The 22905-nt window shown below is 41.9% G+C and overlaps 1 protein-coding gene across 1 annotated transcript in view; it reads left to right on the forward strand.

Moving 5' to 3' along the window:
* Positions 1-5577: 5577 nt before the first annotated feature.
* The window catches only part of LOC109421518 (E3 ubiquitin-protein ligase RNF123), a 42724-nt gene continuing 25396 nt past the window's right edge, over positions 5578-22905 (forward strand). The window contains exons 1-3 of the mRNA XM_029871221.2: positions 5578-5829; positions 5930-6170; positions 7126-8322. Of these exons, the coding sequence (XP_029727081.1) occupies positions 5732-5829; positions 5930-6170; positions 7126-8322 (1536 nt within the window). The 5' untranslated portion in view covers positions 5578-5731. The remainder of the gene's footprint in view (positions 5830-5929; positions 6171-7125; positions 8323-22905) is intronic.

Below are 22905 nucleotides of genomic sequence, written 5' to 3' on the forward strand. Positions count from 1 at the left end.
TTAGTACCATCGATAATAAAGCGGTGCTTAAAATAGATTTTTGTTTTAATTTTTCGTGTTGCACGTATTTAGCATGTGTAAATGCAAAGGTACAGCACATGCATTTATGTTGCTTTAGCAATGGCTGTCAACGTGCTGCAATATATGGCAATAATTTGATTTTAGTGGGGCCCTTATTCACGCAGAAAAATAAATTGTGAACACAATTAAATTCTAGTTCAAATCAACCGATTTTTCAGTTGACTATAGCGACAAACTGATTTCTAGTTTAAACTGAACTGTTCTATTGTTTGATAATAAAAATATTTTCATTTGTCGAAATTTTTGACAGTTTGTTAAAACAAACAGAGATATGGTATTTTCAACATGAAATAATGGATTGATTCAAACGACTGCACTTTTGCCACTAACAAACCCGGAATGTGATTGTGTTGGTGACGGCGGCAGCTGCGGCAGTTCGGAAATCTATTTTTAGAGCGTCGGTAAGCGGATGGGGAGGAGAACCAAGAGGAGATCGACTAGAAAAAAGACAAAAAAAGGCGAAACCGATCAACTTTTTGTGGATACTGCCGTGAGTACCTGCGCGTTATCCATCACGGACAAAGCTGCACTTGGAAGTTGGCGCGACCTTCTTCGTTGTGGCGATGTTGGGGTAAGCATTTTATAGATGCGTGAGTGCTTTCGGACCATGTTTATGGTTTTTATTTTGTTGAAACAAATGAAATTTTTGACATTATATGAAATGATGGTAATCGGTTGTTTTTATCGATAAACCCTAAATGAAAACAATTAAATATAACTTTGGAATAAGTAAATTCTCAGTTTGAAAATCAACCATGCGATTTATTGTTTCAAACAAGCGCCATTTTTCTGCGTGTGGTTACTTGGGGTGGTAGAAAACAGAGTAATTAAATTTGTACTCAGAAAGTTATAGGGATCCTTTTTTCAGGTGACTCATTTTGCCTTCCTTGCCATACCAGATTGAGCTAGATTTTGTATTTTGAGATGATAAATTTTTCGTTTCTGCAATGAAGTGGTATGGGTATTATGTTGTTGAAGAGGCAAGAAATGGAGAATACAACACAGTGAATGTTTTGCTTCAATAGTATGTATGTATGTATGTTTATTCGTAACGGTAATCTATTAGTACAATACTTTATCTTAGGTCAAGGAATCTGATTTTAGGAAAACTACATGTAAGAATGAATAAAGCCACAACGTACAAAACAAAAAAAAACAACTAAACTTTAGTCTTGGATTTAGATTATTGTCGTAGTAGAGATTCAGATTATAAAAAATCTGTATACAGCGGCCGTTCGCTCGTTGCATACCCGCTCGTTGCAACGCTTTTTAGTTGCAAGTCCGCTCATTGCAAAATTTTACAAGATTTTGCAATTAAAAAGCAATCAAGTGTCAAATGTGTGCTGTCAGTCGTGCTGTGAGTGCATTTCGATTCGATGCACTTTAGTGTCAAAGTGCGTTGCAATTATCGAATGGCATTCGCTCGTTGCAACGTAAACATGTTGCAACGAACGGCCGCTGTACCCATGAAAACCCTATTTCTACATCTTCAGATTCGTTAAATATGCTTGACACTCTAGAATTAGATTTAAAAATCACTGTACAGTGGGAAAATCATTCTATATAGCGTTTGATTTAAATCTGCAAAGGAATCATAGCAAACTTACAACGTATAAATTGAACGTCAGAATCTACAGAAAATCTACATTTTGTTTCGACCGATTTTACCGTTTCTTGATTCTCTTTACGCCGTGCCAAAGCCAAGTCAAGCGTACCGTTATGTTGCCACCCCACCCGGCTTTTCTGCAACATAACGCCTGCTTTGTAACTGTTTATGCGACGCCGGTTTTCTCACTTTTGTTTTGCTCAATTCGTAAACAAATTCATGAGTCGTGAGATTAACCACATTCGCACAGCACGCATGTTTACTTTTTTCTTTTCTCAACATAACTCTGCCCACCCACCACCCACTGTCACTGCCCATCCCATGCATCGCTGCTGCAAAAGACTTTTGGGTGGTGTTTGCTCATCAACATTTTTGCCTTTCTCGTACACTAAGTGTACTGGAAAGGCTATATGTTCACTCCAAAAATGACTTTTTGATAGAAGGCCCGGAGGGTCAAATCACATATACCAATCGACTCAGCTCGACGAATTGAGGTGATGTCTGTGTGTGTGTATGTGTGTGCGTGTGTGTGTGTGTCTGTATGTGTGTGTACAAAAAAACTCACATCACTTTTTGGCAGTAAACCTCATCCGATTTCAATGACCGACGGTTCATTCGACGCGGAATCTGGTCCCATTGTTTCCTATTGAAAATGGTTCGGATCGGTTCAGCCGTTCCGGAGATATGGCCATTTAGGTGTTCCGGAACGGTACCCCAGGAAGGGACTAGATATGAAAATGCATCAAACTTATGCATGCGACACATCAAACCACGGCATTTTCGATAACCTGATGAGCGGTAAGCAGAAAAATAGTCCAAGACCATATCTGAACCGGTAGTGTTCCGGAACCGGTTCCGGGTGTCCCGCCGGAAGTGGCAAATATCAAAGTGAACCAAACCCATGCATGCGACACATCAAACCACGGCATTTTCGATAACCTGATGAGCGGTAAGCAGGAAAATAGTCTCAGACCATATCTGAACCGGTAGTGTTCCCGAACCGGTTCTGAGCGTCCCGCTGGAAATGGCCAAATATACAATTGTACCAAACCCATGCAAGCGACACATCAAACCACGGCATTTTCGATGACCTGATGGACAATGAGCAGGAAAATCATCTCAGACCATATCTGAACCGGTAGTGTTCCGGAACCGATTCTAGGCGTTCCACTGGAAGTGGTCAAAAATACAATTGAACCAAACCCATGCATGCGACACATCAACCCACGGCATTTTCGATGACCTGATGGACATTGAGCAGGAAAGTAATCTCAGACCATATCTGAACCGGTAGTGTTCCGGAACCGGTTCTAGGTGTCCCGCTGGAAGTGGCCAAATATACAAGTGAACCAAACCCATGCATGCGACACATCAAACCACGGCATTTTCAATAACCTGATGAGCGGTAAGCAGGAAAATAGTCTCAGATCATATCTGAACCGGTAGTGTTCCGAAACCGGTTCTAGGCGTCCCGCTGGAAGTAGCCAAATATACAATTGAACCAAACCCATACATGCGACGCATCAAACCACGGCATTTTCGATGACCTGATGGACAATGAGTAGGAAAACCATCTCAGACCATATGTGAACCAGTAGTGTTCCGGAACCCGTTCACGGGTTCCCGCCGAAGTGGTTAAATCTGAAAGAGAAACAAACCCGTACATGCGTCACATCAAATAGCGGCTTTTTAGATTACCAAATGAACGGCCAGCAAGTGTTTCGGAATCGGTTTTGAGTGGTCGGAAAAGGCCAAATGTAAAAGTAAACCAAATCCAGGCATGTGACACATCAAATCGTGGCTTTTGCGATAACCTGATGAACAGTTAGCTAGAAAATAGCCTTACGTCCCACTAAAGACAACTGGTAGTGTTCCGGAATTGGTTCCGAGAGTCCCGTCGAAATTGTAAAACCCTGCATGTGACACCTTCAATTTGCAGCGTTTTTGGTTAACCGATGAGCAGTTAACAAGACAATAATGTTAGACCATGTTTGGTTCAGCCGGAATCAGTTACCCGGAATCAGATCCGGGTAGTAAAATGTAAAATTTAACCAAACCCATGGATGCGGTACATCAAATCACGACCAGTCTTGTAAACATTCGACACTTTTTACTACTTTCATTTCGTTGCCGTAGTCGGGTGTCAGTCGGCTTTGTTACATTCGTGCGCTATCGTTACCTCTTACCTACACACAACACGAGCAATAGAACGAAGATCAATAAACATAAGAAAGGGTCAAATCAATGTCATCTGACACGGTGACATGTGTCTAATTCTAGCTTTACGCATAGATTTTCAGCCAATTCCGATTATGAATGTTAATATTAGTTTATTATTGCATGTTACATTGAATACGGCGCACAGATGGGCAACATAGACAGGAATAACAAAAGCCGAACCGTCTGCCGAAGTCGCTATCGTGGTGAAGTGCATTCGTTTGACATTTTTGTTTCGAACAGTAGTTTGATTGCTTGTGTTGCGAATGTCAGAGACAAAGGAAGCCGAATATCGACGAAAAAGTTCAAATGACTGTGATCTCTAACAAGACTGATCACGACTTATCGACAACCTGATGGAAAAATAGGGTCAGACCACATTAGATTCCCGGTAGTGTTGCGGGTTCAGCTGTGGCATCGAAAGTGGTTAGAAGTAAAAGTGAAGCAAACCCATTCATGCGATATATCAAATCGCGGTGATTAGGTAAAGCCTTTACCTGGGTAAAGGTGAATAAATAGCAATAAAATATTCTCAGAACATAATTTGGACAACCGGTAGTGTCATGGTCCATGACTCATGGAATCAGATCCGGCTATCCCACCGGAAATTACCAAATATAAAAATGAACCAAACCCATACATACGACACATCAGATCGCAGATTTTTTGATAATCTAATGAATGGTTAGCAAGAAAATAGCCTCAGATCACATTAGAGACTAGCTGTTGTGCAGCAGAACCAACGTTCATGTGAAAAATTAAATCGTGGCTTTGTTTAATGACCTAAACATTAGGTATGAACAACAGTGACGAATAGGTCTAAGTTCTCATATATGAGAACAAAATTTAGACAAAACTAAAGCGATCTCATCAAATCGTACCATTTCAGATTCCTTAGGTGTAAATTTATAGCAGGATGGGTCAACGTTGAATGGTAAAATAAAAATTTGATCGCGTCAACAGAAGATAGTGGCTGTTTTAAGAAATTTTGAGCTCTAAAACTATGTAAAATAAGTGTATTTGGTATGGGAAATATGTTCGGAGTCCACCAGAGTATCCAAGATAGCGGTCCAAAATCCAAGATAATGGCCCAGTATTCAAGTTAGTGCCTATTTTATAGGATTTTTAATTTTGCATTATAGGCATATTTTGTATGATAATATGTCCAGAATTCAAAATTTGTAATCAGAAAACCCAAGCTGTGCGCTGTTTCACAAGGTCTGCAATATGACTATAGTTTGAATGGGGAAGAATGCCGGTCTTCGTCCAAAACTGGTAACCAGAAAATCATAAACGACATGCCAACATTCAATACGGCGACTATTTTATGTAATTTTAGGTGCAGAGTCCAAAAATAAATACCAGAACATCCAAGATGGTGTCTCAATGTTAGTTTAGTTGGGGTAGAATCCGGAGTCATAGCATGATGACTGGAAAATCTAAAATGACATTTCAAAATTTTGCGGCTTTACGGCACTTGTTTGGTTTGAGTTTTGGATCGTTGTCTTATATTTTATGAATATTGGATGTTATGCTAATATAAAATGTATCCATATTGAGTAAATTTAGCAAGCAGTTTTCATTTTGTATTTATGTCAATGTCATCAACATGTCGCTCGAGTTTTGTTGAAATGATATTTTAAAGCACGAGAAAGGCACCATCACCGCTAGGTGGATTAATTAGGGTTTTTCATTCATTAACATATGTGACCTCTTCGCGTTTGGTGCAAACTCTCGGTTTGAAGTGCTTACGCTAAATAAATTGTCAAAATTTAATTGAAGAAAAATGTGACTGGTGCCTTGTTGGTCAGTTTCGTCGACGCAACGATGGACTTTTCGAGTGTGTTGTCCAGCGTTTTCGGTGGGGAGTGTCCGATCAAAGTGGATACTCGGGACAAGGACGATTCCAGCTCTTTGTTGTCTGGGTAAGTATTACTGCAAATGCAGCAGTGGCGTTCAATGACCTTGGGTGTTATTTCTTGTTTTATGTATAATACCAATGTTTTTTTTTACGTTTTGGGAAAGCTATTTAGTGGCAATCGGGCAATGGTTGGAGGAAAAACTTCAAAGTCATCCGTTCCCAGAGGACGATGAGGATTCGGAAACGGCTATTGCAGGGAGACTCGGTCCCAGGCGGACCGTTTTCGATGCTACAGAGGACGGTTCGATTTTGGTGTCCAAGGACAAGCTGACCCTGCAATCACAGAATGCCTTCTCTACGGTCAAGGCCAATTGCTGCGTTTACTCCGGACGGTGGATGTACGAGGTAGGTATTAAAGCATAGAATTCGATAGATTGCCTTCGCAGGGGCGTGGTTGTAGGGTGGGGCTTATTTTACAAAATCTATTTGGTAAGTGATTGCTCCAGTGGACAATGATCTTTTGGTTAAAATATGCTTGCTCAGCTTTGCTTAGCTTAGACTGACTGCACAGTAGAATAACTAGCCACAGAAGTCCAATGTCGCGACTGTTCATGTGACTAACATCTAGTTCGCCACGCCCTTACAGCGTCAGCAGCGGTACTAGAAGTGTCAAGTCAAATTTGTTTACCAAAACAAAAGGTCCTCTACAAGATGGCCACTTAAAAATAGTAAGTTATTGCAATTCAAGTTATAAAAATAATTAAATGAGAAAAGTGACTACAGCGCCATTGGAGTTCTAGTGTATTTCTATTGACTGCACATTATGGTTGCTACATCGTGTATGATCCGCAATAATATTCATGCAAAGCACAATAATAGTTGCACAATGAATCAAATGATTGGTTGAAGAGTTTTTAAAAATCTTCTAATTTTCTTAAACCAAACAGAAAAAAATACATTTTACATAATTTTTTCAGTTACATCCTTAGGGATCTCTAGGTACCTTCCATTGATTACATAAGAGTTTATAGGGGTAGGGTGGGTTGTTGTTAAATCTTATGCAATATACAAATCCCAGTGGAGGCTCGACTGTATCGTTTCAACTATAATTACATCGTTTGCTAATTCAAGACTGCGCATAGCCATTTTTATTAATAGCAATATTCACAAGTATTTTAGCTGTTAATAACAAATCCTACAAGATGGAGAAGGTGTAGATAAATCGTAAAAATGCTCGCATATTTTGACGCAAAGATCATTTTCAACTTGAAAAATCTTAACCCGGGTAGAATTTCCAAAGTATAAGTCCCACCCTAGCGTGGCAGTTAATTAAAATTATGTCTGGTTTTATTGATTTTAGGTTCAGCTTCGGTCGAAAGGTGTGATGCAAATTGGGTGGTGCTCAGCGCATTGTAAGTTTACCCAGGACACGGGTGTAGGCGACACCCGATACAGTTATGGCCTGGACGGAAGCAAACAACGAATATGGCACGTCTACACGCAAAAGTACGGCCCATTTTGGAGATCCGGTGATGTGTTCGGTGTTTGCGTAGACATGGATGAAGGACGAATCGAATACTACCGGAATGGTGCTGCGCTGGGAGAAGCATTCAAGGATATTGAAAGAGGGCCGGGCTTGGCCTTGTATCCGGCCGTATCACTGGCTTTCAACGATAGTCTCACTGCCAACTTTGGTGGCTCTCCACTGAAACATCCTGTCGAAGGGTACCGCTGCCTGCAAGATGCCCCCAACGTCCTTCTGTTCCAAGCGGAATGTCTTCTCAAGTATATCGTGAATCTCTCAGGAGCCATTTCACGCCACACTCGAAACGATCGGGATTCACCCACATCGGGCACCGCTTTCCCGTCGTTTGAGTCGATTTACATGCTAATCGCATCAATGTTGATCGAGAAAATTGCGCCCTTGCTGGCAAATTCCTACGTAGTCGAGGACAAAGTGTTCAAATACATGAAAGGGATGTGCGTTCTGCGAAGTAACACCAACAACGAATCTCCCATTCAGCCAGGATCTCCGGAAAGCACATTGGGAACGTTTCTCACACTCCTGTGGACCTACCTGGAGCCGGAAGAGATAAAACTTTTCCTGAAGAAATTGCTCAACTTCTTAGCCAACACGTACAAGGAAACACCCGTCGATTTAGAGTACGAAAAACAACGGAAGATAATCGTTATTTTAACCTGCATCTGCCAGCATCCGCAAACGAGAAAGTATCTCCTAGAGTATAAGTTCTTCAAGAAAAACTGCCTCCCGTTGTTCCTGTACACGAAACCACCCGACGAATCCACCTTGGAACAACTGCTGCCGGACGATGCCATCTGGACGGAGGGGTTGGGCGGATCGAAACAGGTCTACCTGGCGGCATGCGAGAAGCTCAAGGCGCACACCGGCGTACTGTATACGTTGCAGAAAAACTTGATACACATTTTGCTCAACAACCGAGACGGTGACGAGGAAGAGAGCGGTACGCCCTCGAGCCGGCGAATTTTCATGACCAAGCTGAGGAAGTTTGTGATGGATAACAATGCGGAGATGAGGGTAAGTTGGTAACATACATTTTTTCTAGAGCCCTTACTTTCGAGGAGAGTTGATTATACGTCATTTCTTGGGAACCTTCGATCGTAAAACCATTCACAACATAGTTTAAGAATAAATAACGAACAGCATGTAATGAAATACTCTTAGACATTATCTATGAACAGATTTGGCTGCAATTTTGACAAATCACGATGTATAAATGTCCGAAAACCAAAGCCGAGAGGTGGAGGCGGAACTTAAACGGAGAACCGGTAACCCGAGAACACTATTCGGACGGTCGGAAACTTTCTACCGGCGGATTGCGCAGTGAAAATACGGACGAACTTGTTTTTACGTGTTTATTGCTCTGTTGCTCGGTTACAAGTGGTTTTCTCTAATAATTCTTCTTCTTCTTTTTCCTCTCGCGCTGGCAACGGTTGGTGCCAGTAAAAGTATATGTGATGACAGGTATGCTGTGCGATGGGGGTAGGAATTTCGCAAATCCCCGAACATCCTCCCCGCCTTGAGGCAAGGCCTCAATCAGGAAGTGGACATAGCTTCTGCACTGGACGCTGGTATTCGGATCTTCCTCGGCGGAGCGTGACAGTGCGCACCAAACCATGCTTGTCTGGATGAACAGCTACAACCCGGGTCAGTTCCCAGGCGGACGGTGGAGTGTTGTCACTTTTCACCAGAACAAGCTGGTCCGGCTTGATGTTGTCTCGACGATTTCTCCACTTACCACGTGGCTGCAGTGTAGCAATATACTCATTGCGCCAACGGTTCCAAAACTCAGCTGTGATTCGTTGTACCTTCTCCCAATTATCCAGTTGGTTTACTTTCAGATGTCCAATGTCGGGTTCAGGTAGCAGGTTCAGCGGCTGACCCACCAAGAAATGCCCCGGCGTGAGGGCCTCGAAGCTGTCTGGCGATGTGGAGATAGGATACAGTGGCCTCGAATTGAGACACGCTTCAATTTGGCAGAGTACAGTCGACAACTTCTCGAACGTGAGCTTTTCGTTACCAACGACCGGTCTCAAAAGCTCCTTTGCGCTCTTAACGGCCGCTTCCCAGATGCCACCCTGATGCGGACTGGATGGCGGAATGAACCTCCAGCGGATGCCAAGGTTGCTGAAGTACGGTTCAGTTTTCTTGCTGTGAGTCTGCGTTGCTTCGTAGATCTCCGTCAGTTGCCGGTCGGCACCAACCAGGTTCGTCCCATTATCCGACCAGATCTCGTTGCAGTAACCTCGCCGAGAAATCATTCGCTTGAAAGCTCCCAAAAACGTATCAGTCGAGAGGTCACCTGCAACCTCGAGGTGAACCGCCTTGCTCGAGAGGCAGACAAATACGACGATGTATCCCTTCGAGCAACGTTCTCCGCGGGTATTGCTGCATCGCACTAGAATGGGACCGGCATAGTCAACTCCGACATGGCTGAAGGGTCGACATGCGGTCACGCGCGCCGCTGGAAGACTGCCCATTAGCTGCTCTGCTGTTTTGGCTTTCTGTCGGCAACATTTGACGCAATTCTGAATGACTTGTTTGATGAGATGTTGGCAGCCTGGAATCCAGTACCTCTGATTGATCGCTGCCGTCAGGAGTGTGGGACCTGCATGACAGTTCTGCAAGTGCAGCTCCTCAACCAGTAATCTGGACACGCGGTGGTTCTTCGGGAGTATCGCCGGGTGCTTCACTTCAAAAGGAAACGACGACTGCTGCAAACGTCCCCCGACACGAATCGTCCCGGTTCCATCCAAGAAAGGGTACAAGCTGCTGATCTTCGATTTCGGATGGACTTCGTTTCCCTTCGCCAACGATTTTGCTTCTTCTTCATAGCCTTCGTGCTGAGCCAGTCTGATGAGCTGCATCCTGGCTGCGTGTAACTCGGATGGAAGGATCGCACCCGAGCGCCTCTCGTACTGAGTCGACGCCTTTGACTTCAGGTTGAAGATGAATCGTTGGACACATGCCAGCTGTCGGCATGCCGCGCCGATGCTGGATCGATTAGCCAGTATGTGCTTCTCGATTTCGTACGTGGATCCTGAGTTGATGATAGCGACATTGAGTGTTTGGAATCGTTTACGTACCTCCAATGTTGTTTCATCCAAATCGTCAGACGGGTTGGTTCGATTCCAGGTGGCAGAATCTTCCGCCAGCCACGTTGGTCCTGACCACCACAGATGATGATCGATGAGCTCTGCCGGAGATATCCCACGAGACGCGCAGTCTGCAGGATTATCGTTCGATGCAACGTGAGCCCAATGCTTACGCGGCAAGACCTCCAGTATCGATGAAGTTCTGTTGGCCACGTAAGTGTTCCATTTTCGAGGATGTCCTGAGAGCCACTGAAGCACTATAGTCGAGTCCGTCCAAGCATACTGTTCTACCTGGAAGCGCTTGAGAGATTCAGCAACTTGCTTCATCAGCTTCGCTAGTAGTTCAGCAGCGTTGAGTTCGAGGCGTGGAAGAGACACCTGCCGCACGGGTGCCACCTTTGTCTTCGCTGCCAGCAACGTAACGTAGACCTTCCCATTTCGATCCACCGATCTGAGGTACACAACTGCCGCATACGCTTCCTCGGAGGCATCAGAAAAACCGTGGAGTTGGATTTGATCCTCGTAGTTGGGTGCCCATCGTGGAATGTTGATCCTCTCCAGCTGGCACAGGCTCTCCTTCATTTCGACCCATTTTTCTTCGACGACGGGGGGAAGCGGATCGTGCCAATTCAGGTCGTACAGCCAACAATGTTGAAAAAGGATTTTGGCACGAACAATAACCGGCGCAAACCATCCGAACGGATCGAACAGTCTGGCAGAGTCTGAAAGTAGTTGGTGCTTCGTGTTGGGCCCATCTGTCTGCAGGCTTACCTTGATCGTGAAGACATCCTTGTCCGGAACCCAATGAATTCCTAGAGCCTTCACCATATCCCGTTCATCCGGAAACTGTATTTGTATTGGCGTTGTGCTGGTTTCAGGTAGCGATTCTAGAACCGCCGCTGAATTCGAGCTCCATTTGCGTAATGTAAAACCTGCACTCTTCACGATCTCGTTGATCTCCTTGACAAGACGAATAGCTTCCGCGACTGATTTAGCTCCGGATGTGCGGTCATCAACGTAGGTGCTTTTCTTGATGCGCTCTGCGGCTTCAGGATACTTTCCTTCATATTCGTCCGCTGCCTTCTTGAGTGCTGCCATGGCCAGAAATCCAGAGTTCTTCAGCCCGTAGGGGCATCTGGGGTAATACGCACTGTCGAGGCAAAACGCACCCCCTTTGTTTTTCAGGGATTATCGGTTTGAGAGCTTTGAAACCTTATCAGTCTAATAGAACGTCTTAATAAATGAGCATCTGGAAAATTTTACATATCTGCGTTACGTAATTAGTGAGAAAAATGAATAAAATTAAAAAGCACGATTCTGATGTAATTTTCTCGATCGTTTGTCGAATGATTTGATGGTGAAAACCGACCAAACATCTAATGCTGTTGTGTTTATTCAGTTTATTGAGGGCAATGCTAAGCGTAGGAAAAATAACTTAAACAGTAATCTACGTATATTATATGTTTTAAACTATTTTATTTTTTGCTATTGATTGGGGCAATATGCACTCCATTGGTTGGGGCAAAACGCACCTATAGAAAACAAGCTGTAATAATATCTATGAGTGCTCTGTAAGTAATTGCAAACAAAATTGAGCTATTGTTTGTCTTAAAACCTTATAAAACATGCATTTTGTCTAAGAAGTAAAAAGATTTCTAAACTCGACGGTGCATCTTGCCTCAATGTTGTGGTGCGTCTTGCCCCTTTGTTTGAGTGCATCCTGCCCCATTGTTGTAGTGCATTTTACCCCGAGCAAGGGTGCATACTGCCCCGCATAAACATACGAAGTCTTAATGTTACTCTTTACAAAAAACGTTATTTTCAAGAGCTGAACTGTATTAAGGCTGAAGTTTTGTTTGGTTTCTCTTAGAATGAAAGTATATGCAATGAATGCATGCATTAAACCTATAAATTATTGCCTTTTTATATGCGTTTGGACGCATCTTCCTTAAGTGGTGCGTATTACCCCAGAATCCCCTATGTCACCGTGCGAAGCCGGAAGTGCTGTATTGGCTTGTCCGGTGAGCTTCTCCATACTACCCGCAGAAAATCTCGATCGTCAGGATGCACCAATATTTGTCGGTACAACTTTACCGCGTCTGCGGTGAACACTACTTCGTGGAATCTGAACTCCATCATGATGTCGAAGATGTCGGTGTTGATATTCGGTGCATCGAGTAGCAGATCGTTGAGTGACGCTCCAGAAGTGGTGACACACGAAGCGTCAAACACCACCCTAAGCTTGGTGGTGCTGCTGCCTTCCTTTACGACCCCGTGGTGCGGCAAATAGTAGGACCTCGTACAATCAACTTGGATCTCTGCCTCCGGAATCGGTTCCATGTGGCCTAAATCCTGATAGTCCTGGATGAAGGCAACGTATCTCTCCTTGAAGTTCGAGTCGTTTTCGAACCTGCGTTCCATGGCCCGTAGCCGCCTGACTGCTGCGGTCAGCGACTCTCCCAGCTGCTGCTTTGAATCGTCCATTGGCAGTCGGACAATAAAGCGACCATCTTCCGTACGGGTAAGAGTCGAGTTGAAGTGATCAACGACCCTCTGTTCTTCCTGTGTCCAAAGCTTTGCTTGACGCAACTCCTGGTCTTCCCAGAACAATCGCAGGGTGCGATCGATGTCGAATTCCTGGTGAAGATTGACCACCGAGTGATGCGCGTGCGTACACCATTGCTTCGAGATTCTTCCTGCAACCATCCACCCAAAGATGGAACGCTGTGCTACAGGAACTCCATTTGGATCCTTGACCTGCCCGGCCTCCAATACGGACAGGAAGACATCCGATCCCAGTATGACATCCACCGAACCTGGTTGGTTGAAGTGGGGGTCCGCGAGTTGTAGATGCTCCAAGTACGGCATGTTTGCTACGTCGAAACGCTGGCACGGCAGGGTTGCCGTGAGCTTTCCCAGCACGTAAGCGGATGTGGTGAGCTTGGTTTCCTCGTTGAAACGCGACGAAATCACCAGCGGGACGATGCCGGCAGTGGTGCCGACGACCTCGCCGCTGACACCGGTGACTTCCAAAGAAGCATTGCTGCGCCTCAACCCAAGGCGCTTGGCACAGGTTGACGTGATGAGAGATGCTTGGGAACCACAGTCGATCAAAATCCTCACCTCGTGTAGCTTCCCATCACCTCCTCGAATGTTTGCCACCACCGTAGGTAGCAATGCGAATGCGGACGGTCCTTGCTTTTCGGCAACCGCCTGCGCAACGTTGGTAGAGATCGATGGAACATCCGATCCCGATTCCGGAAGTTGTTGAACCTCCTGCTTTCTATCCGGTTGTTTGATTTCCTGCTGGCATAGCATTGTGTGGTGCCGCTGGTTGCACTGCGGAGTGCGGCACACCGACTTCGATTGACACTTCTTCGCTGTGTGTGACGGACGCAGGCAATTGAAGCACAACTTCGACGTGAGTGCCAGTTCCCTACGCGCCGACACATCCATGGCCTTGAATTGTTCGCAGTGGTACGTTGGATGATCCTTTCCACACTTTGCACACGACGCCTGTGTCGCACTGGCGTGGAATGCTTGAATCTTCTTCTCGCTTGGGTTGTTCTTCGGGAACTCCTTCTTCGCAGTTTCTCCCTGCTTCCGCGAAAACGCCGAGCAAGTCTCCAGAGCGTCACAGCGTTTCTGCAGAAAATCGATGAAATCTGCGAACATCGGGTTTTCCTCGTCGATTATCTTCTGCGCCCACAGCGCGCGGGTCTCCCGGTCCACTTTCTCGAGCAGCATATGGATGAGCCAAGGATCCCGTGTCTCGTACTCGTTGCCGAGAGCCTTCAACTGTCGGATGACGTCATCAGAAGTAGCCACCAGTTTCTTCAATCCAGCCGCATTAGTGACCGATGGCTGATCGACAAACTCCCGCACGAGGGCAAACACTGTGTATTTCTTTTTATCATAGTGCGTCACGAGTGTTGCCCACGCCTCGTCGTAGTTGGCATCGGTGATGGGGAACGAGTTCACCATCCGCTTCGCTTCTCCATCCAAGTAGGAGAGCAGATACTGCATTTTAACGGAAGGCTTCAGATCCTCCCTGTTGTGGATCGTGCTGACAAACAAATCCTTGAACGAGTTCCAGGCTTTGCGTTCACCTCGGAAGACGGGAATATTGAGCTGCGGTAGTTTGACTTGGGGTTCATGATTCGGCACCTGACCACCCGCTGCTGGCTGCTGCGGCGGTGCATGCCGGCGATCGAGCATTGCCTGCTGCGTTTCCAAAAGCGCCTTTATCGCATCCCGCAAATCGTTGGACGTCTCGCTGCCCGCACTGTGCCAGGAAACGTGGTCCTGATTTGCGTCCAGGTACTCCGTATACAGGTCTTTCACGTTGAAATAAATCTCTTCGAATTGGGTGCGGTAGTTGAAAACCGACGTAACATCCATCAGGTTGCTTGTGTTCTCCTCGATCACTGTTTGCACGGCTTCGAAATTTGCCGCGAGCTCCGTGAGCTTTTCCCGTCGTTCATGCACTTCACCGCACGACGGATTCCGGGTGTGGAGTGCTTTCGCGACGGACAACTCCCACTTCACTTTCGCGAACATAACCTCTCGCTTTGCGCGTAATCTTTCCAGGTCGTCTGGATCCATGATTCGGTTCCGAAGGACCAAAACTATGTATAAATGTCCGAAAACCAAAGCCGAGAGGTGGAGGCGGAACTTAAACGGAGAACCGGTAACCCGAGAACACTATTCGGACGGTCGGAAACTTTCTACCGGCGGATTGCGCAGTGAAAATACGGACGAACTTGTTTTTACGTGTTTATTGCTCTGTTGCTCGGTTACAAGTGGTTTTCTCTAATAATTCTTCTTCTTCTTTTTCCTCTCGCGCTGGCAACGGTTGGTGCCAGTAAAAGTATATGTGATGACAGGTATGCTGTGCGATGGGGGTAGGAATTTCGCAAATCCCCGAACACACGATTTAACGAAGGAATTCAAACGAGAGAAATTTTCTACAGCAATCGTTTTAAAAATCTCCGGAAAGTTCACATCATCTTAATGATTTTTCTAAGGACTTTACCATTAATTACTCTTATTCAGATGACTGGAAAAGTTCTCTTTGTCTAGTTTTTTTTTTTTGGTAACAGTTGGAGCTTGCTATTGGTTCAAGGTAAGGTTTCGAAACCGTATGGTAAATACATATAGATGAATTGCCATAGATTAAGTAATGTGGCCAAAGGTTTAAGGCTTTCCGAGAAGATGAACAAGTGTGGTATGAGACCATATTCAAAATCATCCCCAAAGTGAAGTTGCATGATAGTGGTTCAGCTTTAGCAACGAAGTTTGTGATTTTTTGGGAGACTGAGGTTTCGTTGAGGGCGCCGAAGCTAGTGAATCCATTTATGCTAAATCTATCAGTAAAGAGTCTTTTGTTAAAATTGACATGTCGGTACTTTTTTTTTAACAAATATGGAAAATAGATATGCCCCGAGTTGATCAGGAAATCTGTGAATAGTTTGTTTTATGGATTTCGGACAATTACTTATAACTGTGATGAAATTATTTGAAATTATAAATGTGGACAACAGAATTTGAAGCGTTTCGTTAATACCATGCCAGGCAATACATTTTAAAATAGAAATGGTAGATCTAAGTATTCCCTGGCCAAGATCACAGGTTTCGACGGTATTAAAGTGAAGGCTGTTAATTGTAATTCTTGTAATGAAAATATCACCTTTAACACTTTAATGCGCCTCCAACGGTTAATTGCGAACCGGCTGCTACAGATGGAGTATCGCTGCCCGTAACCGCATAACAGTAACATTCGACAGAAGTAGGCATTGGAGAAAATGGGACCCAAAGTTGCAAATTTTAATAGTATGCGAATGGACCGACATTATAAACATTTTTCATTAACTCGTAATCAATTGTTTAGCAATAAGATCTTCTACAGCACTTCTTGTATGCTGGACCTATTGTCAGAAAATAAATCGGACTTAAGTATGATTGATGACACGCATTAAAATCAGTCTATTTTCCCAGTGTGATTGTTATGCGGTCACATCGGTTAATGATGGTCAATGAGACAAAACGACTTGATGTTTATTTCACAAATCCTAGAACAAACTTGAAAATTTTATTCAGATAGTCGAAAGTACTTGTAATTTGATGATGATCCCCGATATTAAGTCAATAACAGCAAAATATGCAAATGTTACAATTATGCGGTTATAGGCAGTAATGGCTGATTTATCAGAAATGCTAGATAAACAGTAGGGACCTGCTGGGGCCTAGTAGTTTCTATACCCAGAAAACAGTTCCAGTCGTTTGAGTCTGGGAAGGTTTCGAGAGTCGTTGTGAATCATAATGCAAATTTTTGTGTTTTGTGACGAGTCTCGGAATCTTTTTTGAGTCAGCAGACTTTGAACTGTTTCCCGGGCCTCCCACTATTTGGTTAATTTTAACAAATCTATATCTATATATATATATAAATGAGTTTGGAGCCCCTTTGAGGCAACAAAACTCAAGAACGGCTGAACCGATCGGGATGACTCTTGCATGGTTTGATTCATATTCATGGTGGCTGTGTTTAAATGTAAAAAAGTTACGAAAATGAACTGAAAATATAATATAATTTAGAAAGTACTGATTTGTTATGACCGGGGAAGAAAATTAACATGATCGAAATGAAACCAATCTAGAGTGCCATGTTGCAAGACCTTGACAATTGTCAAACCACCACAACTTGGCAAGACAAAGTTTGCCGGGACAGCTAGTACACTATACAAATACAAATTTAATTTAAATATGAAATAATTAGTAGTATCTCGCGTATTCAATTTGCTAATATATAGTTCTCAACATTTGATGTGCTTTCGTGATTCAATTTTCTCTATAATAACTCTATAAATATCTAAGAAACTAATAGTGGGAAGTGCAGTATTTAACAGTGCTTGCTTATAGATTCGAAGCTAACGTGTGATCAAGACGAAATCGACAAAAACTGACTACTTCGACTTTGACTAACGTAGACTATTTATGACAAATTAGATATTTTTACATTTTTCGACTGAGTGTATGAAAGGTTTCCACACCAAAGATTACTGAATTATAGGGCACAGCATAAATATGAACAATAACATTCTTTAAACCTTGACATGACAAAAAAAAAACAAATACAAAATCGACCATATGACAAAACCGAAACTTTCACACCTTCTACCGTAACCTTCTGAGTCAGTACGCAACAGTGTCTTACTGGACGACATGTTCCGTGCACGGCTGGTGAACTACTTCTGAAGGATTACGTACTCTATCCTATCCAAAGGCCTAGTGAACTGTCGTTGCCCGCGCAAACGCGAGACGCTTGTGCGCACAGTGATGGGAAAGGTTTCTACGTCCGTCAGCGTGCCGCTAGGAACCTTTCAAAAAAAAAAAAAGAAATAGTAGATCTCTAGATCTAAGTATTGAACCCAGAATCACATGATATGCAACTTTTCTGTTTGCAAATATACAGTGTATCAAACAATTGTCCGTACAGCAATTTTTTGTCAAAATATTTTTTCATTCAAATGTTTATAACTTTTTTATGCGTCAATCAAAAACGCTGAAAATTTGACCAACCATGAATCATATATTAAAGCTCCATTGGTAAAATTTTGAGTGAGATCGAATAAGTTTTCTGAAAGTTATAGAACTTTTAGTAAAACTTATAAGATTTTTGAACATATTTTTAAAACATTATATCTCAATGTGTACTCGATGAATTTTTTTCAATTTTTTTTTGTGTTACATCTTATATCTAAGGCTTTCATATGCAGCTATTTTTGGGGTTTTTTATTCACTACAAAAAATATAAAAAATGTGTTTATGTAGTTGACGATGTTTAAAAATTAACCATATTTTGCACATACAATCTGCCAAACGTTTTCCACCAATAAAAGTGTCTTAACTGAACGAAAAATCCATAGGACCTATTCTTCATATGTAGTTTAGTAGGTCCTGTATAAAAATATTACATTAAGAGAGTTTAAAAAAGTTGAAAACACTTGGCACTTTTATTGATGAAAAAATGATAAATTTCCAAATGACACTCTGAACATATACAGATTTTTCATATTTTTTGTAATGAATATAAAACCTCAAACAAAGCTGCGTATGAAAGCCTTAGGTATGAGCTGTAACACAAAAAAAAATTGAAAAAGTTTCATCAAGTACATATTGAGATATAATGTTTTAAAATTGTGTTCAAAAATCTTATAAGTTTTACTAAAAGTTCTATTACTTTCAGAAAACTTATTCGATATCGCTCAAAATTTTACCAATGGAGCTTTAATATATGGGTTATAATTGGTCAAAATTCCAGCGTTTTTGATTGACGCATAAAAAAGTTATAAACATTTAAATGAAAAATTATTTTGACCAAAAAACTGCTGTACGGACAATTGTTTGATACACTGTATAAGATTCAGTCAATATTTAGGATTTAGGGATGTTCTAGATGTTCCAAACTGTCCAATAGTAGTCCTTCAAATCTACAAGATTAGTTCTATGTGTTTTTGCCATGAATAATATCATTGCATAATCTACTGGGATCCGTAAAGCTCTTGAAATCTTTAATGTCTTTATAGACATCATAAAGATATTCCAGGTCAGCCAAGTTACTTTAGAGTTCAGAACTTCAACAGTAACTCGTAACAGTAGCCATATCTGTTGTACTGAGTAAAGTTTCAAAATCAACCACGGTTATTGGACCATTCTGAAGTTCACTACATATTATTATAAACCTTTGGAACATTTAGAGTCGTCCAAACTGTTCTGAAGTTTAGCTCTTTAGCTCTTAACTGTGGCATTACACATCCAGCTATAATATATAACTCCCTTGGCATTTCATGAAACAAGATACTTTTGAGATATTTCAGATCAACTAAACAACTCTGGAGACCATAGTTTTAGGTCTACACTTGTGATAATAGCTTTTGCCACTACGTTAAGTAGTGTTAAACAATAACAATAATAAACTGTGTTTACCAAAGCAGTTCGAGAAACAATAAGCGTCTCAAAATATGTTTGGGAAATTATGGGCCATCCTTACTGTTATGGAGCTTTACTGCCGTGAATCGCATATCAGTCCCATCTTTGCTGGATTTCCTATGCAAATGGGACAAGTATGCGATTCATGGCAGCTTAGTTGATCAAAACAACCACTGTAGCATAAGTTGATTTTGTATAAGATAGTAACGTTAAACAACCAAATAAGATCTATGAACCTCTTAACTCTCAAGGGTCACTCCATGATAGTTTTGTGATAATATAGGTCATCCAATCTTTCATGGACCTGATCTGATACTGTCTATTGGACATGTTACACTGCAAATCGTAGCTTTGTATTATGAAAGAAGTTACCGTTACTCCCATATATACTTCAGGATCTAAACTCAAGAACAGAAAGACTAACTGGACATGCTACACACTCAGTTGAGCTCGACTAATTTTCATTATGTTGCCGAGATTCGCACAGCCGAGCGCTCCGCTATCACAATTTAACTGAGATTTCAGCATAAAGTCAAGTTTATTCATAGCAGCACCCTAGGGTACCCATGCTAGATCAAACATTAAGGGGAAAGGAAGCCGTGAGCCCGAGAATAATCTGTGATCAACCGCCGTTTTAAAATTTATGGGATGAACCTGTTATGAAAATGAACTAGCTACCACTACACGCGCAATTTAGAAGAACGAGTGTTTCTTTTACCGGAAAAGTATTAATATCTGTTATTTCGGAAAAAACTGCAAAATTAATATTTTATCGAAATCAAAATAGCAGACCCATTATAGTGTTTAGAACATAGTAAACAGTGAAATAAATAATGTAAAACATATTGAGAGATCTTTCGTGCATCTACAAGAAAAAAATAAAAGAATAATGTTTCAAAAACAATTTATGTTTTTGATGAGAAAAAAAAATAGAACAATACTGCCGTTCTACGCATATTTGTCCCATGTTATATGGGATTCCCATATAACATGGGACCATTTGGCGTAGAACGGCAGAATAGTAAGTATAACAATGAAATTCGTATCCTAGATATGCAGAAAAATAAGCAAGAATAATTATTGCGGATTGATTACGAAAACTGAAGAAGATAATCAGGCATACAATTACAAAATGGTCGATACTCATATAATCATCATTTTGTAATCTGCCGCATTGCCAATATTCGATGAAATTACAGTTTCTATATGCCTCCAATGAGTGCTGCATAGCAATTGTCAATGGTCTTTTGAATTCTTTAGTCAGTCACACCGGTCAAACGGAAAAGAAAAACCACAACCGCACCCTAGTCGTAGAAATGAACTCGATCCTTCCGAACGCAGCGTAGGACATGCATGTGTTGATGCGCTGTTGCGGGTGCGGGCGTTGCACCCAAGATTATTTGATTTTTTTATATGAAAGTATAAACTTTTGTATATGCCAAAAGATTCCTTATAAAATTTCCGATCTGATGGTGCAATTTAGAATACTGAAAAAATAAGTTCATAGCATACTTTTTGCTTTTCCAATTCGAGCGCAAACGTTCCCCGCTGTAACAGCAGCATGCGGGTGCGAGGTGAGAATCGAAAATCCAGCCAGCCAACAACAAAAGCGCAATGTGTTCATCTCATCGAACGGTACATTCATTTTCTGTTTCGAAGGACCGGGCGGGCGGGTATGGTACTTGCTAACACAACACGTGATAGTTAGTTGAAATGGGAAATTCTTTCAACACTTTTTTTTTAATATGTCGGCAATAATTACATACGTTCTTTTATTGAAAGAACATTTTATGTATGAGAAAAAATAATCAGTGAACGATTTTCTAGAAATGACATACCGTTTTTGAATAATTTTCCTTTTTTATGAAGATATTGGATTTCTTATCACACAAAAGCGCAATGTGTTCATCTCATCGAACGGTACATTCATTTTCTGTTTCGAAGGACCGGGCGGGCGGGTATGGTACTTGCTAACACAACACGTGATAGTTAGTTGAAATGGGAAATTCTTTCAACACTTTTTTTTAATATGTCGGCAATAATTACATACGTTCTTTTATTGAAAGAACATTTTATGTATGAGAAAAAATAATCAGTGAACGATTTTCTAGAAATGACATACCGTTTTTGAATAATTTTCCTTTTTTATGAAGATATTGGATTTCTTATCATCTTTGGGATTGCAAAGGAATACCAGCACCGCACAAAGATTATTTTCTTTACAAAATCCATTATTATTTAAAATAGCAAGATCATAAATGTCGGCAGTGATCTATGAGTGAAACTGAAAATTTTGACAAATTAAAATATTATCAATAAGAAACCCGAATCTTGAGAGATCAGAAAAATGATCTTCTGATTCATAAACGACGGAAGTTTTCTTGGGTGAAGCTGTACATTCTAGAAAAATCCAAGAATGGTAAGATAAAATCTCTAATCTTTAAAGATTAGTAAAATGATCTTTATATCATAAGCGTAGAAAGGTTTCTCTGAGTAAAGCTAAACATTCTTGCAAATTATCAAGATGATCAGTAAGAATCCCGAATTTTGAGAGATTACTCAAATGTTCTTCATATTTATAAACGAAGAAAGTTTTCTTGGGTGAAGCTGAAAATTCTCAAGATGGTCAGTACCCAAGAATCCCGAATCTAGAAAAATTAGTAAAATGATCATCATATTCATAAGCGAAAAAAGTTTTCTCTGAGTGAAGCTGAAAACTCTTGGAATTCTTCTGGGAATTCCTCCAGGAATTCTTCTGAGAATCCTGCAGAAGTTCCCTCTGGAAAATCCTCCAAGAGCTTTGTTGGCTGATTGCCTGGAAATTGCTTCAGAAGTTTCTTCCGCACCTAATGAGGAACTCCTGGAGGAATTTCCAGAGGAATTCCTGAAAAAAAAAAAACCCTGATGATGTCCTGGAGGAATTCCCTGAGAAATTCCTGGAAGAATTCTCTGAGAAATAGCTGGAGGAATTCCCATATCTATTCCTAGAAGAATTTCTGTAAGAATTCCTGGAGGAACTCTTAGAAGAATTCATAGAGAAATTTCTGAAGGAATTCCCTGAGCAGTTTCTAGAAGGATTCCAGGAGGATTTCCCTGATAAAATTCTGGAGGAATTCGTGGAGCAGTATCTGGAAGATTTCCTGGATGAATTTCTAAAGTAATTCCTGAATGTTTCTGGAAGACTTCTCAGAGGAATGCCTGGATAAATTCCAACAGCAACTCCTGGAGGAATTTCCAGAGGAATTCCTGGAGGAATTTCCAGAAGAATTCCTGGAGGAATTTCCAGAAAAATTCCTGGAGGAATTTCCACAGGAATTCCTGGAGGAATTTCCAGAGGAATTCCTGGAGGAATTTCCAGAGGAATTCCTGGAGGAATTTCCAGAGGAATTCCTGGTAGAATTTCCAGAGGAATACTTGCAGGGATTTCCAGAGGAATTTCCAGACGAATTGCTGAGGTAATTTCGAGAGGAATTTTCTAAAGGAATTTTCAAAGGGATTCCTCACGGGCCTTCCAGAG

The sequence above is a fragment of the Aedes albopictus genome, chromosome 2 (assembly GCF_035046485.1).
Source record: "Aedes albopictus strain Foshan chromosome 2, AalbF5, whole genome shotgun sequence".
In the NCBI taxonomy this organism is placed as follows: domain Eukaryota; kingdom Metazoa; phylum Arthropoda; class Insecta; order Diptera; family Culicidae; genus Aedes; species Aedes albopictus.